Source organism: Pseudorca crassidens, chromosome 21 (genome assembly GCF_039906515.1).
Source record: "Pseudorca crassidens isolate mPseCra1 chromosome 21, mPseCra1.hap1, whole genome shotgun sequence".
Lineage (NCBI taxonomy): Eukaryota > Metazoa > Chordata > Mammalia > Artiodactyla > Delphinidae > Pseudorca > Pseudorca crassidens.
In genome coordinates this window covers 5,833,645-5,854,782 of record NC_090316.1, presented here as the reverse complement: position 1 = coordinate 5,854,782, position 21,138 = coordinate 5,833,645, and the positions used below count along the sequence as shown (strand labels likewise).

The window sequence follows — 21,138 nt, the reverse complement described above, 5'->3', positions numbered from 1 at the left end:
CTTATATTCTTTTTTTTTTAGTTGAGGTGTAGTTGATGTACAATATTATGTAAGTTACAGGTGTACAAAATAGTGATTCACAATTTTTAAAGGTTCTACTCTATTTATAGTTGTTGTAGAATATTGACTGTATCCTCAGTGTTGTACCATATACCCTTGTAGCTTATTTTATATCTAATAGTTTGTACCTCTTAGTTCCCCACCCCTATATTACCCCTTCGCCCTCCTCACCGATAACCACTCGTTTGCCCTCTATATCTGTGAGTCTGCTTCTTTTTTGTTACATTCACTAGTTTGTTGTATTTTTTAGATTCCACATGTAAGTGATAGCCATACAGCATTTGGCTTTCTCTGTCTGACTTATGTCACTTAGCATAATGCCCTCCAAGTTCATCCATGTTGCTGCCAATGGCAAAATTTCATTCTTTTTTATGGCTGAATAGTATTCCATTGTATATATGTACCACATCTTCTTTGTCCATTTATCTCTTGATGGACCCTTAGGTTGCTTCTGTATCTTAGCTATTGTAAATAATACTTCAGTGAACATTGGGGTGCATGGACCTTTTCGAATTAATGTTTCTGTTTTCTTTGGATAAATGCCCAGGAGTGGGATTGCTGGATCATATGGTAGCTCTGTTTTTAGTTTTTTGAGAAACCTCCATACTGTTTTCTATCGTGGCTGCACCAGTTTACACTCCCACCAACAGTGCAGGAGGGTTCCTCTTTCTCCACCTAGGACTCTCTTCTTGTTGGCAGTCATCGAAGTGGGCAGTGATGACTGTGTATGTGCCTGTTTGCTGAATACTTGTCTCTAGGCACTGAATGCCTAATGCCTAACATGGTGTGTGGCACACAGTATGTGCCCTGATGTCGTCACCCTGAGAACTGAGAAGCCCTGGAAAGTGGGCCACTGGGGGCCCAGATTTGCCATTCAGTGGGTTGAAGAGTTTCATTAGCTTGGTGGTGGACTGCCACATTCCTAGGATGAGGCCATCTTCCCTCCTAAGAGGCTCCGAACTGGTTGGGTCTTCTCTTTCTCTCTGGACCATGTGGACTGTTGGGGGAACATTGGTCCAAGCGACTCTCAGTGGATTTGGCTGAAAGGTGTGGAATGGAAGGGAAGGGGTAACTAGTGCTTTGAGCTGATAGCTTCCCCTGCCTCCTGCCAAGGAGTCGTGGTTATATTTACTTGAGGCAAAGTGATAGCCTCTCTTACAAGAGCATTTATCTAGAAATTGTGGTGTGATGGAGTTCTCATGTGAGCAGTTTCCCGATATTTCCAGAGACCAAAGTCTGTGTTAAGGGAGCTTAAGACGCCAGCACCTCTGGCTGTGATGGCTGGTCCGCTAGTCCGGCAAGACGTTTGGAGGCCTGTTTGATAACCACAGTGTGCTGGCCTCATCTTTGCCTCTAAGAATTCACGGGAGGATTGTTTAATGTTGGCCACAGAACTCATTTGGCTAGTTGCTGTTGCGAGTCCTGGAGTCTCTGGGGGTGCGGGGACTGGAGGGCAACGAGGGGGAGGTCACTGCCTTGGAGGGGAGGAAAGAGCAGCCGGGACAGAGGTCTGCACAGTGTTGCTCTAAAGGGTCAGATAGTAAGTAGTTGAGGTTTTGCTGGCCGTGGTCTCTGTCACATGTTATTTTATTTATTTATTTTTTTACAACTCTTTAAAGATGTAAACACCGTTCCTAGGACACGAGCCTTGTAAAAACTGGCCCAGGTTTGTCCTGTGGGCCTGGTGTGTCCACCTCTGAACTAGGTGACGAAATTATTGCTAAATGTGTTTACTTTGATGCTTTGGGGACACGAACCCAGAATAACCTTGGAAATTCTCAGTTGATTGTGATCCAGAGGAACGTGATCTAAGCTCTGGCTTGGGACGTCAAAGTGACCCCGGTGTTGGTCACCCTTGGTTCATGGAACTCAAGGTAACCTTGGCTAATGTGACAGCAGCTGTGCAGTGGGGCAGGGATGGGAGAGTGGGACAGAGGTGTGGCCCTGGAATTAGGCTGGAATTGGACAGGTTTAAGGAATACAGTGACTCAGCGAATTGACTTAAGTCCCAGGAATACCTCTAATTTCCTGAACGTCCGTTGGGATGTCATTAGAAATCTGGCATGTACTGTCAGCTTGGCCAGTTTTTAAAAATGAACGAGCAGGTTTGTACCTTGGATTCTGAGAACACCAAATTCCGATGCGTGAATCCAGATTTGTCTTGTGGTTTTCCTCCGATGGCAGGAAGTTCTATCGAGCAGGCCTGGCGTGAAGGAAGTGTTAACGTAGCTCAAGGTAGTTTGAAAGCTAGGAGGGCCTGGTGGTTAAAGAGCGGGGCTGTGAGACAGGCGCACGTGTCCAGATTCCTCCTGTGCCATTTATAGCTGTGTGGCTCCGGGTGCCTTTGTCCTCTAAGCTCCGCTCCCTCACCTCTCATAGCCGTGATGGTAACTCCCCTGTGGGGTTGTTGTGAGCATTCAGTGAGGACGGCGTGTGCACAGTGCTTGTTGTATTAGCTCAGTGTCCGTGCTGTGAGCAGTCAGTAAACGTTAGCAATGATTATGGTCACGTGAACGTGGAAGAAGTGGAGGATCCCTGCCACTGAAACGTTGTCTTTTTAATTTAATTGCTAGGTGTATGGGATGTAATGGGAGCAGTTAGGAGTCAGAGAACGGGATCCGTGTCTCCCTCACTTAGTTTCCTAACTGGTAAAATGGAAAGAATACATACTGACAGGTTGTGAGATAACATGAGAAAGGGCTTTGAATTCTAAACAGCACTGGACAGAACGCAAGGTGAAGTCAGACACCTGTTCATTTGTTCCATTTCTTGAACTTCTAAAAGTATTGGAACCGAGCCAGAAGGTGATTGGCGTGAGGCCAAAATGTTTGCCAGAGAGACATGATAGGATGTTCCCAAGTTCAGAACTTGGAGTGGTAACTTGTGGTTAAGAATGAGTAATATAAAATTGAAATAGTGAAATTTAAAAAAATAAGTGGCTGTATTAAGTAAAAGAAGCCAAGAAGGCTGCATACTCTGTGATTCCAACCATATGACATTCTGGGAAAAGCCAAACTATGGAGACAGTGAAAAGACCAGTGATTGCCAGGGGTTGGGGTAGGTAGGGATGAATAGTGTGAGCACAGAGGATTGTTAGAGGAGTGAAAATACTCTGTGTGGTGCCTTAGTGGTGGATACATGTCATTATACATTTGTTGAAACCCATAGAATGCACAACACCAAGCGTGATCCCCAGTGTAAATAGTCTTAAAGAACAAAAAAAAGAGTGGCCAGAAAGGCTGCAGGAGTTAATCTATGCAGAAAATGTGACAATATCTTATAATACTGAAACTGTATTTCCTAAGTCAGAAGCGAAAGACAAATACTGTGTATTCTTACATAAATGTGGAATTCAGAAAATACGAACTTGTAGAAACAGAGAAAAGAATGGTGGTTACCCAGGATCAAGGGGTAGGAGAAGTTGGGAAATGTTGGGCAAAGGGTAGAAACTTCCAGTTATAAAATGAAGTTCTGGGGGTCTAATGTACAGTGTGGTGATTATAGTTAACAGCACTCTATTAGATACTTGAAAGTTGCTGAGAGGGTAGATCTTAAATGTTCCCACCACACACACACAAAAGGTAAATGTTTGGCTAATACTCTGTGGGTGTCACGTTGCGATATGCAGGTGTGCAATATGTAGGTGTATCACCCATGCTTTGTACTCTGCAGACTTGCTCAGTGTTACCTGTCAGTTAAATGTCAGTAAGTCTGGGGGGAAATAAATAAAAACAAGAGTTATTATTTTTTTAAAACCTAGACTTCCTTTTCCCCTGCAATTCCATTTCTAGGAATTGATCCTGCAAATATGTTTGCATGTGCATTTTGTATGCTAAATCGTGTAGGCACATTCATTACATTATTTATAACAAAAAAAGGGTAGAAACATTGGTGTCCAACCTCAGGAAAGCAGTTAACCAAATCAGGGAACGTTCTTAACAGTTGAGAACCATGCACCTTCAGAGAGTAAGGGAGCTCCGTGTGCACTGCGGGAACACTCTCCCAAGACACGTTAAGCTACAAAACAAAACAAAAAGCAGTGTTTGTGGTGTGCCGTCATTACTGTTGCCTGGGCGCGAGGTGGGCCAGAGTCATTTCCTCTTGTGTGCGTAGAACGTCTCAGGAAGAATACGAAGCTGGTGATGCGGTTGCATCTGTGGACAAGAACTCTGGGCAGTGGGGGGACAGGTAGGAGGCACGTGTACTCCGCCTAGTACACCCTCCTTGTCTTTTGAGATGCGTCTTATGTCCGTGTATTTTCTTTTTCTTCTGTTTGAAGTCTACGGTATTGATTTTTTTTTTTAATTGAAGTATAGTTGATGTACAATGTTGAGTTAGTTTCTGCTGTGCAGCCGAGTGACTCAGTTATACATACACATTCTTTTTCATATTCTTTTCCACTATGGTTTATCCCAGGACATTGAATATGGTTCCCTGTGCTCTACAGCAGGACCTTGTAGTCCGTCCAGTCTATATGTAATAGTTTGCCTCTACTAACCCCAAATATGCATACATTTTCTATTAGAAATAGAACCCCGTCGTTTCACCGGGGTTGAAAACTATGAAACATCTGTGGTTCTCCTCCACATGCGCGTCTGCCACCTGTTGCTCTGCACAGTCCCTTTGACCTTGATGTTGTGAGAACGGCACAGGCTCTAGGCTGACCCTAAAACGCGCCGGGCCCCACCCCAGAGCATCGTGATGTGTCTCCCCTTGGTTTGTGTTTGTGTGACGGATGGTGTTTCTGTCTCCACCTCCAGCTTCGGCAGCATGTGAGCAACTTCTTGCCAAGGACCCGGGTCACCGCTGAGAAGGGCGCCTTAGGGAGAAAAGTATCCAGAGGAAACCAGCGCCAGACGCGTCTGGAATTCCACGCACCGCAGGCAGCATGAGGCGTGCCGTGCCAGCACCTGCGGCCTCCTGGCACAGCCTCTAGCTCTCCAGAGAGGAGGGTCCTGGGAGCAGTGCACCTGGAGCCTCTCCAGGGGAAGCACGGGGCCAGGTGTGAACCCTCTATGATGGACGCAATTTCAGCTTATGAAGGAGTTTTAAGGAGAACAGTTATCTAACTTCCACATATTCATGTTCACTAGCCTTCTGTGGGAAGCGCCAGCAGTCGCCCTCCTCCGCTGGAGTTATCAGGATTTTTCTGGCACCGAGTTGAACTCTTCTTGGTACTTCTGGCAATGACACATCCTCAGGAGAGATTTATCTGCTAAATGCTCTTGGACAGGAGAAAAAGTAAAACTCCTGGAAGCAGCGTGAGAGTAGCAGAGCCCAGATCGCGCCCTCGCCGCTCACTCGCCCAGACACTCTGTCTGGCCTCGGATGCTGGCACTGAAGACTGACCCTGCCCCGTCCACCCCTGCAGCCCGTCTCTTCTGGGGGGGGCTGGCCGCCTCGGGGGCCCCCTTTTGCTCTCATCCTACTCCCAGGCTCTCTGTTCCGGCCGTCGAGTGACGTGAACTTGGGAATGGAGTTGGTGCCCCTCCCCAGGCCGGTGCTGTCGGAGAGGACCATCTGAGGCCGAGCTTTGTTCGTGGGGAGGAGGGCGCTGGCCTGGCCTGCATCCTCCACCATGTTCCTGTTGCTGCCTTTTGACAGCCTGATTGTCAGCCTCCTGGGCATCTCCCTGACCGTCCTCTTCACCCTCCTCCTGGTTTTCATCATAGCCCCCGCCATTTTCGGAGTCTCCTTTGGTATCCGAAAGCTCTACATGAAAACTTTGTTAAAGATCTTTGCGGTGAGTGTGCTGTTTACAAATGGTTGCTTCACAGAGGAGGGAAGAAGTACCATTAGCAAAAAGAGCTGTTCTTGTCTGGTTGATTGTGAACTCGCTGCTGGATGTGGAGAGAGTTGGGAGAATGGGAAGGAAGTGGCATTTTGAGTAGAAAGAATAACTAAACGTGAGCTTGTGAAAGCCTTCAGCAGTCTTTCTTTTGAGCTAAGGGACTTGTGTGTTTGGTCTGTCTGAGCAAAGGCACCTATTCCATGACCCCACACCTTGCCTGTTTATTTCAAACGGAGGGCCTTAAGAATTAAAGAAAAAGTCACTGCCGGGCAGTGATGTAACAGATACTGCAACTCAAAGCTGCTGCTGGCATATTCCCTGACTGATAAGTATGGGAGAGTCTTTTCTCTCTTTCAGATGTTTATCTTAATACGTTCTTGCACTTCAGACAAAAAGAAGTAACAGAAAAGGGCATTTGATGAATTTTTCTATTTTCTGAAAGAGGAGGAGAAGAGTATATTTCTTAACATATGTCAGAACTTAAGTCGTTACACCACTGAACAGAACTGGTCACAGTGGGAAGGAAATGAGTGAGAAGTGATATTTCCTGGAAGTGATCTCTGCCACAGGCCTTTTAACTGTCTCTTCAGAGATGTGGTGGTTTATTAGCAGGATCTGTTTTCAGTAGTCACCAGATCTTCAGGTTCATCTTTTCCATGGCTGAGACCATAATAGGAAACACAGCGCAGTTATATTTGTTCAGATAGTATCTTACGTTTCAGAATAGTCTCAGTCGTTTTCCTTTGGTTCCCTGTACGTAATTCTGCAGTGGCCCAGGGTATCTATCAGTGATAGACTTAACCAGTGAAGAAATAGTGACTCTGGAAGATGAAGTGAGCTGTATGAAATGCTACATTACAGCACGAAATATTTTTAGGTATATTACTGAATCTTGAGTTTTGGTATTTTATATAAGAATATGGCTTTTTTTCACATTAAAAAAATGGAGGTGAAGTTGACAGAACCTAAAGGTAACCATTTAAAGGGAACGGTTCGCCGGCATTTGCGGTAGTTGCAGCGTTGCCGGGCCACCACCTCTGTGTGGCTCCACAGCACTCTCACCTCTCCGGAAGGAGGCCGCACACTCATTAAGCACTTGCCCTCCTTCTTCCCCTCCCCTGGCTCTGACAGCCGTGAACCTGGGCTCTGTCTCTGGCTTGACCTATTCTGCATCTTTCATTTTCATGGAATTACATAAAGTGTGCTCTTTTGTGACTGGCTCCTTTCATGTAGCATAACTTTGTAACATGTTTCAGTACTTCGGTTTTTATGGCCGAGTAGTATTCCACTGTGTGTCTGTACCATAATCCGCTTACCCATTCATCTGTTGACGGGCCGTTTTCACCTTCCGGCTGCTGTCCGTAATGCTGCTGTGGTGCGCTTGTACTTACTTAAGTACTTACATTCAACAGTAAGATTTCTGAGCCCTATCTATGGTCTCTGGGGTTGTCTTGCTACTCAGAGAGTGCACTGAGACCAGCAGCTGAGTGTCACCCAAGACTGGTTAGAAATGCAGGTTACAGGCCCCCTCCAGACCCACTGAATTAGGATCAGCATTCCAGCGAGCCCCAGGTGCCCAGTAAAGTTTGAGAAGTAGTAATCTTGTCAGTCTTTAGTGTTTGTTTTAATTAATAAGGAAATGTAATTTTCTTAAACTTCAGTCCCTGAAAATCTTCAGTAGAACCCAGGGTTCCTGTGAACCACGTAACTACCCATGCCCGTTTGCCACTGAAAAACGTACATCAGTATAGAGTGAGTAGAACAGCTGATAAACTTCCAGGAGACAACAGTGAGTGATGTCTAGCTTTTATTCAAGTTTATAAGCAACTGATTAATTCATAGACCTATGGAAGTACTTATTCTTAAAACATAAAAATAGGAGTAATCAGACCAGAGTTCTTTGGTAGTAGCTAAATTTTTAAAATTTGGATCACTTTGGGTGGAACAAAAGACCTAGAATCCATGTACCTTCCCTATTCCATTTTGAAAATGTCCCCTCAAATTAGTATTTTAAAGTTCATAGCCAAGTAAATCCTTATTACTATTGACTGTGTTTTTCAGATGTACGTTCTTGTGGCTTTTAATGTCGATTATAATCATATATTTTTGGGCCAATCCATGGGACAGGTAATCTTTTTTTTTTCCTTTTTTAATTAATTAATTTTTTTATTTTTGGCTGCGTTCATTGCTGTGCATGGGCTCCCTCCAGCTGCGGTAAGCGGGGGCTACTCTTTGCTGCAGTGCGCGGCTTCCCATTGCAGTGGCCTCCCCCGTGGTGGAGCATGGGCTGTAGGCGTGTGGGCCTCAGCAGTTGTGGCTTGTGGGCTCCAGAGCGCAGGCTCAGCCTTCGTGGCACGTGGGCTCAGCCTCTTGGCAGCATGTGGGATCTTCCCGGACCAGGGCTCAAACCCGTGTCCCCTGCATTGGCAGGCGGATTCTTAACCACTGCGCCACCAGGGAAGCCCTTAGTTGCCGCAGAGCAACTAAGACCGTGTGCCACAACTACTGAGCCTGCGCTCTAGAGCCCACGAGCCACAACTACTGAGCCCGTGTGCCACAACTACTGAAGCCCGCACACCTAGAGCTCCGCAACAAGAGAAGCCACTGCAATGAGAAGCCCACGCACCGCAACAAAGAGTAGCCCCTGGTCGCCACAACCAGAGAAAAGCCTGCGCGCAGCGACAAAGACCCAACACGGCCAAAAATAAAAAATAAATAAAATAAAATAAAATAAAATACACCTAAACTTGTGGGTGCTTTTTAATAAAGACGAGACCTTTATTTTCCCTTTTTTTATCCTCTTCATCCCTTCCTAAACTGGGGTGCTATATGTAATTTTGCAGTTGGAAGGAAGCTCAGAGATCATCTTAATTCCATGGGTCTCTTCCTAACTACGCATCTGAATCACCTGGGGAGTGTTTTAAAAACACTTGTTTGGGAGCACTAGAATCTCCCCAGAAATTCTGATTTCATTGGTTTGGGTGGGCATTTTTAAAAAGCTCCCCGAGTGATTCTAGCATCTACCATCAAAAGGTGGAGTCTGATTGCCCTCCTCTTGAGTTGGGGACCTGCCTTGGTGACTCGTTTCTAACATATAGAATGTGGTGGCCGTGATGCTGTGTGACGTGTGAGGTTAGGTTAGAAGTGGCAGTATTAACTTCCGTCTGCCTCTGGGTACTTGCCCCTGGAGCCTGGCTGCCACATTGTGAGGAAGCCTAGGCCCCGTATATGTGTTCCATATTCCAGTCCCAGGGGAGCTGTGACAACCAGCATCTGCTGACACCCAGCCGATGCCGGACCCTGTGCAGTTTGCAGATTCATGAGCAGAATAAATGGTGGTGGTATTTTAAGCCAGTGTTATGGGGTGGTTTGTTACACAGCAGTAGATGACCAGACAAATAATATAATAGTAAAGAATTTTAAACATTCATTCGTGTCTCACAGCTGACAACACCTTAAAAATTTTTTTGTTACCTTTCAGTCTTGGCAGTATTTTATGGCTGTGTTCATGGCATGTACATTTAATTTTATGTCTGCATTTTCTTCTGGGATCTTATAAGCCAGTTTTACAGTTTAGTAGGTAATCTTCATAAAGATGATCCAAGCTGGATGTCTGGTAGTCCGTGCAGTACACATACCTGTGCTTTTGGGGGACCTAGGTCGGCGCAGCTTGACAAATGGTTTCCCACGATCAGCTCATCTCCCCATATAAAGGAACCTTGGGGTACCTGCCAAGGGGGGATGTGTGCGTGGGCGGGTCCTCCAGGTCTTTCCTCCTGGAAGACAGCTCAGTGCAGGTCCTTTTAATGCTGAGTTACGGGAGATGGTTGTGTGCGGAGGGCAGCGTGTTACTTAAAGTACCTTAGTTGTCCTCATGTTTGTGCTTCACATTTACCCTCAGTACAGTGATGATGGGCCAGCTGTAATGAGTGGCGTCACGCTCCACAGCGGAATGGGTCGGAAACCAGTGATGGCCGTGAGGGGGGTGAAGAGACTGGACAGGTCGCGGGGTCCGGGTGGGATAGGCGTGACTTTTTGGAGGGTTTTTTACCAGCTCTGGAACTTGACCGAAGTCCTCAGACCCTGCAATCTACGTCCTCCTCTGGGGAGTGGGAGCAGTAAGGCCTCCTTCACATGGGTCCGTGCCCCCACCCCCCGTCCCAGCATCACCGGGGGTAGCTTAAAGGCCGAACTGAAGGAGATGAGAGTGGGATTATGGTGCTAGGGAGTGGTTTTAGGTTCAGGGCTGTCTTTCATACGGAGACCTTGATGAAGAGAAATACTGGGAGCTGGTAAATTAAATGCAGCCCTTACTGACTGCCTGCGAAGTGCAGGGCGCTTGGTCAGCTTCCGCTGGGTTCTGCCTCCTGCCCCTCGAGGCAGTTATAGTTTAGTAGGAAAGACAGATGTCTGCATACAGAACTAATTCAGAATGTGACGCCAGTTAAAATACACAGGCGGAGACGAACTGTGACTGCAGGAATTGGTTAGGTAGCATTTCATGTAAGATTTGGCCTTTGAACTGGATCTTAAAAGAGAGAAAGCATTCTAGAAGTGCAGTGGGTAGAGGCGAGAAAGTGCGGTCTGGTTTAGAGGCAGTACCTAGTTCAGGAGAGAAGAGCCTTTGGGGGCCTGGAGGGGATGTTGCATGGTGAGACGGGAGTGCGCGTCCACACGGCCTGGAGGGGGGAAGGCGGGGGAGAGAGCTGTAGGTGGGAGAAGCCGCGGGTGGATGAAGGGGGTGGCCTGACACTGGCAGCCAGGGAGGACCCTTCTCAGGCGGGGAAGCTTGGGGACCATGGAAGGAGGGCCGGGCGGAGGGGAGCACATTGGGGTCAGGTGTGTGAGGCTGCCTCTCGCTCTCAGGCCGGGTGTGAGGATGGGGGGACTTGCACACGGTCATGCCCAGCAGGTGATTGGAAACGTGAGGCTGACGCCGCTGTGCAGTCAGGATTGTTGATTTGACAGTAGCTACTGAGAGATTCCCGCGGAGCAGGGAGAGGGGATGTCGTCGCTGGCTGGGCGGTGGCCGGTGACGGGTGCTGGGGTCTGGTTCTTTGGGTGTCTCTAGTGCGGTCGTGCGAAGTGCGGTGGAGGCTGGCTGAGAAGAGGGGCGGGTCTCCGCTGAGATTAGTGCTGCAGAGACTGTCAGGCCTTCCGGTGCACTCAGTTCCTAACCTGCAGTGCTCAACAGCGTGCAGTAAAGATGCACTGTGGTGCCGCCCACACCTCTCGGGGCCGGGCCTGCGTTCACCTGCGAGGGCTGTGTTGGGTTTACTGTTAGCTCGAGTGCAGCATTGTCCTTGCCCCTAACAGTCTCTGTCTGGGAGGTGCTGAAAAGGGAATAATTAAGTAATCTGGTCCTGAACATCCCGGATCAAGGGAACGGAGGGGGTTGTGGGGAAATGACCTCTGAACCCGGAGCTCTCGCTTTTATTCTGGGCGTCTGGACGCAGTGCTTCTTGAAGTGAAGCTGGAGAAGCGTAGCTCTCCATCGCCCTCCCGGGAGTCACCGCAGCAAGGCGAAGGAGCCCGTCGCGAGCGCTGGCCCCTGGCGGCCCCGCCCGGCGCTCTTCCCCTGCTCTGCTGACCTTGGACGGTTCTCTCCTCAGCGCAGAGACATTTTGAGGTGTGCCTGAAGTTCGGAAAAGTAAAGCTCGAGTACAAAGCGGGAGGGCAGGAGGATATTTGTGACAGAGCTAGGGGACTAGACTCTCATGCAACCAGCACCTTTCCAGTTAAAACAGAAGCCACAGCCTTCCCACACATTCCGTCGTGAGGCGTCCTCACAGACGTTGAGTCCTAGTGATCCAGCGGCCTGAAGGCAGGTGCTACCTGCCGCTTAGAAGTGGATCCAAGTATCAGAACTGTCAGTGCAGAACCAAGCTTCTCTGGCTCTGTGCTTTGCAGCTCCAGTGCAGAGTCCTGGCCAGAATGGACAACCCTCAGCTCTGGTGTGCCGGGCTTGTTGTAAGCTCTCTCGCCCCTTAGCCACCTCTTCCCTCGATGACATTCCCAGATGGAATTCATCTTCCTCCGTTGTAGGAGCTAGGTTTACATTTTCTTCTAGAAGGAAATCACCTGTGCCAGAAGCCATCAAGGGTTAACTGCCTGAAGTGGGCTGTGTGAGTTTTCCTGCCCTAGACTCTAACTGGGTGACTCTGTAAACTCTGTTTTCTCTAGACAGTGGTGTTTGAAGAAACTTCCAGATGAGGTCAGACGGCTGATTAAGCTCGTGTCCTGCTCCTGGCTCTGACGCCTTGCTAACACTTCAGGCTCTGCCAGCAGAGTCTCACCAGAGGCTTTGTGCCGTGTGGATTCTGCTGCGTCATGGAATGATGGGGTTCTTTTCTACCTTGCAGAACTGTGGAAACAGAAGTGTGAAAACACACCTTTTAAAATGTCCGTTCTGTTTCCTTGACTCACTGCGGTCATAACTTTCTGTTCTGCGGTACCACGTTGCGGGAGGGTGGACAGGAGCCCGTGTGTCTGCCTCTCAGCATTTGAGAGCAGGAGGGACCCAGCCTCTGGCTCTCTTCAGACAGCTAAAAGGATTTTAATGAAGGAAGGGAGAATCTAGGAAGAGCCTCACTTTCCTGGAGCCCATATTATTTCAGTGATACTGAGGACAATTCGGGGGGTTTGCCGTTTCCCGAGTTCTGTCACATATGGTCTCATTGGATCCTCGTGAAGTAGGAGGTTGAAGGACCATCATCCTGTTCTGTGGATAGAAAAGACTAGCACCCAGAGTGTTGGAATGAGTTGCTTAAGGGACACAGCATAACTGTCAAACTTGGGATTTGAGCCTAGTTTTGTTTTTGTTTTTTTATCTCCAAATAGTGTTTTTTAATACCTTTTTTTCCTTTTAAATTTTATTTTATTTTAAACACTAAGCTATTCTCAGGCTTTCTGTGTCAAGTTTGTGGGGTCTCCTGTTAAAGGTTACCCAGAGGGTGAATGGGCAGTCCAGACATATATATTACTTAAATCCTTTATCGACTCGAAAACTAAAATTGTTGCTTTCTTGGAATAATTTGGAAGGCAGGCAGCACCGGGTGGCGGGCAGTAGCTTAAAGGGTGCTTGGTTTTGCTGTTGGTGAAGCGCTGCTGTTTGGCAGAAACGAAGGAACCCATGAGGTCCGTGGACTGTCGGACCCGGGAGGCCGTGAGAATCGAGGCCCGAGCAGCTCACCCCAGCTCCTAGTTCCCTGCTCGTGACCGCCGGGGACGTGGCTTTCGGTCCAGGTTATCTGGGACGGGTGTCCTCTAGGAGGAGAGGGCTCCGAGTTTCCTTCCAGAGCCAGTGCTCTCTCGGCCGCAGTCTGCTCTCGGGGCACCGGGCTGGAGTCTGTCACGGAACGGAAGTGGAGGTGCCCCCGAGCGAGGAAGGGACTCATCGCGGTGTGTGGCTGTTCCCTCCGCAGTGGGCGACCTTGAGGATGGAGCGAGGCGCCAAGGAGAAGAACCACCAGCTCTACAAGCCCTACACCAACGGTAAGACGGGGTGTCCGTCCCCCTGCGCAGCGGCCCCCTGGAGCTGCGTTCCCGCGCGCTTTCGCCCCACTCCCACTCGTCACTGGTGAGCACCCTGAGCGTTCCCAGCGTGCTTTCTCCCAGTGGGCCGCTTGACCGGGCTGTTCTCTTGCAGGAATCATTGCAAAAGATCCCACGTCACTAGAAGAAGAGATCAAAGAAATTCGCCGGAGTGGTAGCAGTAAGGCTCTGGACAACACTCGCGAGTTTGAGCTCTCTGACATTTTCTACTTCTGCCGGAAAGGGATGGAGACCATCATGGACGACGAGGTGACAAAGAGGTTCTCGGCAGAGGAGTTGGAGTCCTGGAACTTGCTGAGCAGGACCAATTATAACTTCCAGTACATCAGCCTTCGGCTCACCGTGCTCTGGGGCTTAGGAGTGCTGATTCGGTACTGCTTCCTCCTGCCCCTCAGGTGAGGCAGGGCCTAGCCCGATGCCTGATCTGCCTGCCCGTGCCCCCGGCCCCTCCGCTTTGCTCTCCCACTTTAGAGAGGAGGACAGTACCGTTCTCTCACCGGCCAGGCCATCTGGCTCTCGGAAGGCTGCACCGGGGCTTGTCCTTTAAGGGCCCTCGGATTGTCTGCGTATCAGACGTAGCTGGGTTTCTCAAAGACAAATTGCTTGTCTGGACTGACTAAACACAGGGACGGGGAACACGATGTTCTTCCTGGCCGCCCCTCCCCGGGCCTGGCTGATTCTGTTCCTGCAGCTTCCTCTCCAGGACAGAGGCAGTATTGATCTCCCAGTGTTTCTGTACCACATGCTATTCTGAGTATGTCTTGTCGGCTGCTGGTACCTTCGGGCCCTATTTCCTATTGCTTCACAGCGAAGCTGGGCCAAAGGGAAGGGTAAGACCACAGGGCAGCAGGTGCGTGAGGGCGGCGCAGCCATCAGTAGGCCGTCCCGTCGTTCTGGCTGCTGCCAGTGCCTGCGGAGAGGGTGTCGGCTGAATGCCAAACCCGTGGTGTCCTGCCACCCTGGAAGCGGAACGCCCTCTGCTTCTGATAGGCCTGCCCGCGTTTCTAGGGACCCGGACTCCTGTCGGGGTCCAGGTGATCAGATCTTGCGGGGGGGTTTCGTGACGCCCAGTTCCATTTTCACACGTCCAGTTCTGTACTCGGGGCACAGATTTGTCTGCTGTGTTGTAACTTGTCTTCTCGTTACAGGATAGCTCTTGCTTTCACGGGGATTAGCCTCCTGGTGGTGGGCACAACGGTGGTGGGATACCTGCCAAACGGGAGGTGAGCAGAGCGCGGGCATCCGAGTCTACAGGTACTGGGGGACGGCTCCCATCTTGAAGGCCAGGCCACTTCTTTGGGCGTAGCCCAGACCACAGACTCTTAGAGGGAGAAAGTAACCCAACGACAGCAATGACATAGGCAGGAAAGTTTTCTTCCAGCTGATCTTGATCTGTGACTGTTCTCTTTGCCCTCCAGCCCTCACACTCTTCCCATTTTAAAGACAAAAGGGAGAAACCACAAGCCAGTAGTGTCCAGGACTAGCAGGTTTTATAGCATGTTGTTGAGTTTTGAGCATTCTGCTGTGTTGATGAATTGGTAAGAGGATAAGACGTGTAGGTAGGGCCTTTTTGTTTGTTTGCTTTTTTTTTTTTTTTTTAATAAGAGAAATGGGCTTATTCTGGGAAGTTATGGGGCTGGCAAACCTCTCTTTTCCCCGGGCTGGTGGGGAGGTTTGACTCTCTAGCCTTTGCCTTGCCTCTGGGTGTTGACCAGCAAGAAGGAAAGGAATCTAGGAGACTCAGGTGAGCTGGAAATTTTAGGGCTGTGAATTCTAAGCCCATTACCTTGTGTGAATTTGAGTAGCCCTCATCATTTCCTTCTTTCTTTCTTTGCCTGTAGACAGAAATATGCTAATACAGAGTTTTACCATAGACACTAATATTTGTAAAAATACTCCTCAGTCATAAAGGCCATAGGCAGTGATGGTTAGATGGTTGGACTCAGCACCTTTTCCTGTCTTCCTATATGTATGAAAAATAAAAACAGAAATCTCTGTCCTGTTGTCGCAGGTTTAAGGAGTTCCTGAGTAAGCACGTTCACCTAATGTGCTATCGCATCTGCGTACGAGCCCTGACGGCCATCATTACCTACCACGACAGGTGAGGGGGCTCGGGGTGGGACAGGGGTGCGCTGGCGTAACACGGGGGGCTGGCAGCCGGCCCGTGGGCCCTCAGAGCGTCGTTAGAGCCGAGGAAGCTGCTGAGGCCAGGCGTGAGTTCCAGATGAATTGTTTCACACTGATTTTTGTTGCTTTGCCTACAATTTAAACGCAGGAAGAACCGGCCTAGAAACGGCGGCATCTGCGTGGCCAATCATACGTCTCCCATTGACGTCATCATTTTGGCCAGTGATGGCTATTACGCCATGGTAAGGCCTCTCTCTGTTGCTCCTTTAGGCTGGTCGGGGCTGGGAGCTCTTTCTTAAGGGTGTGAACAGGTAAGCACGTTTTTATACACGGGCCTGACCTAGGTTGTTGCCTTTGTTTCTGTGGCCTTGGGGACTCCTTGGGACCTGGATGTTGTGAGCAGAGTGAGCACCGTGGGGAGGGGTGAAGGTAGGGAGGGAGGATTTGAAGGCACTGGGCTCGGGGGCTTTGGATAATCCGCCCAGGGAGGGCGTTGGACACAGGTGTGCTCTGCTTCACGGTTCGTTTTAGGGTTTTCAGCTGTGTTTTTATCAATAGTTACACATCTCTGGTATCACTGATTAGAAGGAGAATTTAAATTCAGAGAGTCTAATGGTGGTTTCTGAACAGTGAGAGCCTGTGGTTACTGATAAAGCGTTACGGGGTGAGAGGTTGGGGTCTGTGTCTCAGGGGGCCTGGGGGCTTGCGTGAGGACGGCTTCGCTGCCCTTGCTCCTTTGTCTGAGAGCAGGTGGGGCAGGTGCACGGCGGCCTCATGGGCGTCATCCAGAGAGCCATGGTGAAGGCCTGCCCCCACGTCTGGTTCGAGCGCTCGGAAGTGAAGGATCGCCACCTGGTGGCTAAAAGGTAAACAAGTGACACACAGTCTGCGCTTAGGGGAAGCTGTGCGTCTACAGCCTTCTGCACTGAGCCCCAGCCGCTTTCATAGTAGTGTTTTTCTGAAACAGGGAGTATAAAAAGTATCAAAACCCTAGTGTTATTACTAACCCAAGGTAGTAATGTTTGTAACCTTTTTTATTCCTTGTACCCATTGTAATGAACACTGTATGAACTTTTAATGTGATTTGATTTTTTTTTAAATATTTATTTGGTTGTGCTGGGTCTTAGTTGCGGCTTGCCGGCTCCTTAGTTGCAGCACGAGGGCTCCTTCGTTGCGGCAGGCGGGCTCCTTAGTTGCGGCTTGCCAGCTCCTTAGTTGAGGCATGCAAACTCTTAGTTGCGGCATGCATGTGGGATCTAGGGAAATCTCAAAATGAATTCATTGTCACAAATGAAGAGAGACTGAAGGCAACAGAACAGAGTGCAGCTCTGTTTTCAAGGTAAAAAAAAAAGTAAACATGGTGCAAGTGATGGCGAGAGCTTTGCCGTAAATTGAGAGGAAGCAAGCATGGCTGTAGGAAGTCGGGGGTGTGCGTTTCTCGAGGCTGCTCTTTGCCGGACTCTGTGGAGGGTGAGCCCTTTAGACAGTCCTAGGTCTGAGCCATGGTCCCTGTGCACAGACTCACGTACTTCATTGAACAGCTGTGCACATTAAGTAGTAATCATCCGGTGTTCCCTGTCCTTGGGAGTTTTGTCTGTTAGCCCATGGGTTTATAAAAGAGAGGGTCGTGTTTGTTAACCTGCTTTTATACCACGTCCAGCGTCACGTCTAGGCAGGGTATCGATAGACGCCTTTGGGTGATGATGGACGTGAGGCTGTCTGACCCTTCGCTTTATTTTCCTCTTGTAAAGGCTGACCGAGCACGTGCAGGATAAAAGCAAGCTGCCCATCCTCATCTTCCCGGAGGGTAAGCTTCTGTGTGGGGAGGCCGTGCAGGAGGGTGAGTCCAGCGTTGTGTTGGAGCCCGGGCCCTCACCCTTGTTGGGGGGACCTGTCTTCACTGAGCAACGTGGGGGCCCTTTAGATTGGTCGTGGGACTGAAAACTCAGGGGATTCAGAATATGGACTGAGAGTGCCGCCGTGTGGCGTTCCCCGTCGCGGGAGCCCCTTCTCTAGTGTTGCTGACAGGCTCCTTGAGCTTCCTGCAGGGTCCTCCCTGGACCCTCCCGAGTCGGCCAGGGCCTCTGGCCTCTCATCTGGGCTGTCGTGGGAACCAGGGAAGACGGTCCTATAAGAAGAGAAGAGGAAGCAGCGCAGTAGTCTGTTCATCTGTTTTCAGTGTGCGTTCAGGAGCTGGGGAGATGACAGGTTTATCCTCATTGAAGAGCCATTAGAATGATTGTTATTATTATATTTAATCGTTAAACTCCTAATCTCTGGGGTAAAGGACGGAAGGAAATAGCATTTTACTCTCTCCTGCGTTTTAGGAACCTGCATCAACAATACATCTGTGATGATGTTCAAAAAGGGAAGTTTCGAAATTGGAGCCACAGTTTACCCCGTTGCGATCAAGGTACGAGCCCTCTGAGGCCAGGTGATCACCGCCGCCGCTGTGACGCACAGCGAGGAGCTGGGCCCCCTCTGCATGGAGCAGCCCACACTGCGGAGCCCTGAGCTTGGCGCATCTCCCCCACTGGTTCCTCTTTCCTCCTAAGCCCCGCCGGTGTGGAAGGCAGTCCACCTGAGGGGCTTCCTGCGGGCACGGGGCTGCCCAGCTGGGTCTGTGCCTTTGGTCAGTTAGAGGTAAGGGTGGGTAGGTGCAGATGTGTCCTTGCTGCTGGAGGAAGAGACAGCCCTGCTGCTGTGGCTCCCGTGGTTCGCGTGGCATATGACAGACCGAAGGCCTCTCGTGAAAGTAAAGGGGCCTTAAACAAACCTGTTAGTCTGCCCCACCTTTTAGGAACTTGAACCTCTGAGAGTCCAAACTTGCTTAGGAAGATGGGACGCACTCAGCCAGTTTCCCCTTTTCCTCCTCCTCTCTCTCCCCCCTCGTATCCATCTGATTTTATAAATAGATACACATAATTATTTCTAAAAGAATGCTGTTACACTACTTCCTCAAAAAAAACACAGCCTTTGTCACTATGTTTAGAGTATTTAGGTTGACGTCTCAGATCGGGGTAAGAGTGAGTCAGAGTTGCTGTTAGAATTTAGTCTCCATACTTCTGCGAGCGTCTTTTGTCTGCAAAGGCTTCTGAAGAAATATTCCTCATTGTCACCTGGCAGCACAACTGGGGCATTTGGGGGAGGAGGTGTTCTTCTTGGTTAAGCGAACACTTTCCAGCCACGCTGCTTTCCCAGGTAGGCCGAGCACCAGGGCAGGGATGGTGAATGAAGGGTGGCTGCACAGTTACAGGTCCCTGGACCAGGGCTGCCCACGGGATTCGTTGAGGGTGCTGGGTCTGGAGCAGCAGAAAACGTTCTGTTCGTATTGTGTGCCGTGGGTGTGGGAACGGGGAGAGATGTTTGCATTGCGTGCGTGCGTCCCACAGTTTAATGTCCTGGGAGCCCAGTGCCTCACCCCACGTGTTTATTAAAAACCGGTTGCTGCACAGAAGCCCTTCCTGCTCACTCCAGAGCATCGGTTCTATGCAGCTGCGTCAGCATCACCTGGGGGGGCTGTGAAAAGGCAGATCGTTGGGCCCCACGCCTGGAGTTTCTGAACTTGCGTTTCTGACCCGTCCCTGGGCGCTGCTGACACTGCTGGTCGGGGACCACACTGAGAGCCTGCTTGCTCTTCGCCACTTTTGGAACATGGACCCTTGGACAGTCGTGCCAGCTCCAGAACACGGCGTATAAATTTTCCTTCCACCCACAGGTTTATTAAAGCTCACATGTGATTAAGAACTTCTGCCTCCCAGATACTTTTCTAGTTTTTGTGAAGACGTCATTGGTAACCAAACTTGCATGACCTTAGCGGTTTTAAAGCTCTTGTTACATTTCCACCAAAATTAAGCCATTGTCTGACTTTGAGGAATGTATTGCTGTTTTGAACTTTTGCCTTGTTTTTCTCTCTACGGTGTCTGCCCAGCATGGAATAGAGAATCAGCCCTCAGCTAAGGTTTCTCTCCAGTCATGCCGTGTAAACTGTAACAGCACCTTCTTCCAGTCACGCACACTAGCTCCTGTTTAAGACTCGTTCTTCTCCCACGTTTCCTCGTGGTGTTATAACATGAACCCTTTAAGCCTTCTGTAGTTACATCCGGATTTTTTAGTTTCTATGATTAAGTCTAAATGTCTTCATTTCTGTAGTCAGGTGTGCAATTAGGCAAAATGCTCTAATTTTTATTCTGAGAATCATAAAATTTCGGCTTGAAAGGCCTGAAAAAAAATCATATAGTTGTAACCCAGCCCCCTCGCCCCCAAGTGTGAGAACCTGCACTCGGCATCTTGGCCGGTGTCCCTTCCCAGGGTCTCCGGGGAGGGGCGTCCTCCACACTGGTGGCAGCTGGGTCCTGTGAGGCCGCTCGTGAAACTGCATCTCCTTTGGTTTTTTCACTCGGGTCCTGGGTCTTTGCTTCACAGTCACACACTCCATGTGACGGCTTGTCTCTGAGAGCCCTTCAGACGTGCAGTGGCAGTTCAGCCCTAACCCTTTTCAGGCTTTCTCCTCAGGAACCGGTTCCTCTCGCTGCCTCTTGTGTAACTTCCTGCGGCAGCTCTCCCTCCCGAGTCGCCTGCACTAGCTCTTCTCTTTGGGGAGAATGAGGGTCGCAGCTGCGGCCACATGGCTCACAAAATGCCCCTGAGGCACAGCCCTCGCCTCCCTCGGAGCGGCTGGCAGGTGGCAGTATCTGATGCCCGCCCGCCCGCTGTGGCCGCTGCGACTTCCTCGGGGCAGCGCGGCCTCCTCACACAGACAGGCAGCTCCGTTAGAAGCGCTGTGACACAAGCAGAGCTTTCTAGTTGTTTTCTCCTTGGTCTGGGCACCAGAAGCGATCTTTGAAAGCTGGCGGTTGTGTAAGAAAGTCTCTCTCTGTGGAGGTACGTGTCGGTCTTTGTGAGTGTGTGACGTGACAGGAGGGGTTGATGGAGCCGGTGGGGCGAAACGTTGGGGGTTGTTGACTCAGGGCGTGGATCCCTGGAGGATGTGCTCCTCTTCTGTGTGCGGATGCGCCTGAGGACTTGAGGAATAGATAGTAGACACCTGTGAGTGAGACAGGCCCCCTGGATCAAAGAGGGAGGACCTTGGAGGAAGGCTGCTGGTCCCCCTGAGTGATCTGCGCTCGGGGGTGGATGTGCTAGGTGTCACACCTGCGCAGGTGTGGGGCTCCTGCGGAAGCGTCCACGTAGGGGGCTGGGAGCAGCGTCCTAGTACCGGTCCTGCCCCGGGCATGGCAGGGAGCGTTCAGCAGAGCTGCCGTTGACGCTCACACAGGTTGGAACTCCTGACTTCTCACTGTCCGGCGTTCCCTTGTCTTGCAGTACGACCCCCAGTTCGGTGATGCTTTCTGGAACAGCAGCAAGTACGGGATGGTGACGTACCTGCTGAGGATGATGACCAGCTGGGCCATCGTCTGCAGCGTGTGGTACCTGCCTCCCATGACGAGAGAGGCCGAGGAAGATGCCGTCCAGTTCGCAAACAGGGTGAAGTCCGCCATTGCCAGGCAGGGAGGCCTTGTGGACCTGCTGTGGTGAGTCAGAGCCGGATCTTAGCAGCCGAGTCCAGGAGGATGGGAATTTCTGAAGCAGGTGCTGGGTGGTTG

At 50.1% G+C, this 21,138-nt stretch overlaps 1 protein-coding gene across 4 annotated transcripts in view; it reads left to right on the top strand.

Annotated features, from left to right (window-relative positions):
• The window catches only part of GPAT4 (glycerol-3-phosphate acyltransferase 4), a 31,504-nt gene that overhangs the window by 7,296 nt on the left and 3,070 nt on the right, over positions 1-21,138 (top strand). For 3 of the 4 annotated variants that reach the window (XM_067721944.1, XM_067721946.1, XM_067721945.1), the window contains exons 2-11: positions 4,821-5,803; positions 13,276-13,345; positions 13,500-13,800; positions 14,554-14,628; positions 15,417-15,506; positions 15,681-15,774; positions 16,283-16,398; positions 17,284-17,339; positions 17,860-17,945; positions 20,858-21,066. In XM_067721944.1, the coding sequence (XP_067578045.1) occupies positions 5,639-5,803; positions 13,276-13,345; positions 13,500-13,800; positions 14,554-14,628; positions 15,417-15,506; positions 15,681-15,774; positions 16,283-16,398; positions 17,284-17,339; positions 17,860-17,945; positions 20,858-21,066 (1,262 nt within the window). In that variant the 5' untranslated portion in view covers positions 4,821-5,638. The remainder of the gene's footprint in view (positions 1-4,820; positions 5,804-13,275; positions 13,346-13,499; positions 13,801-14,553; positions 14,629-15,416; positions 15,507-15,680; positions 15,775-16,282; positions 16,399-17,283; positions 17,340-17,859; positions 17,946-20,857; positions 21,067-21,138) is intronic. The other variant, XM_067721948.1, reaches the window with a different exon arrangement.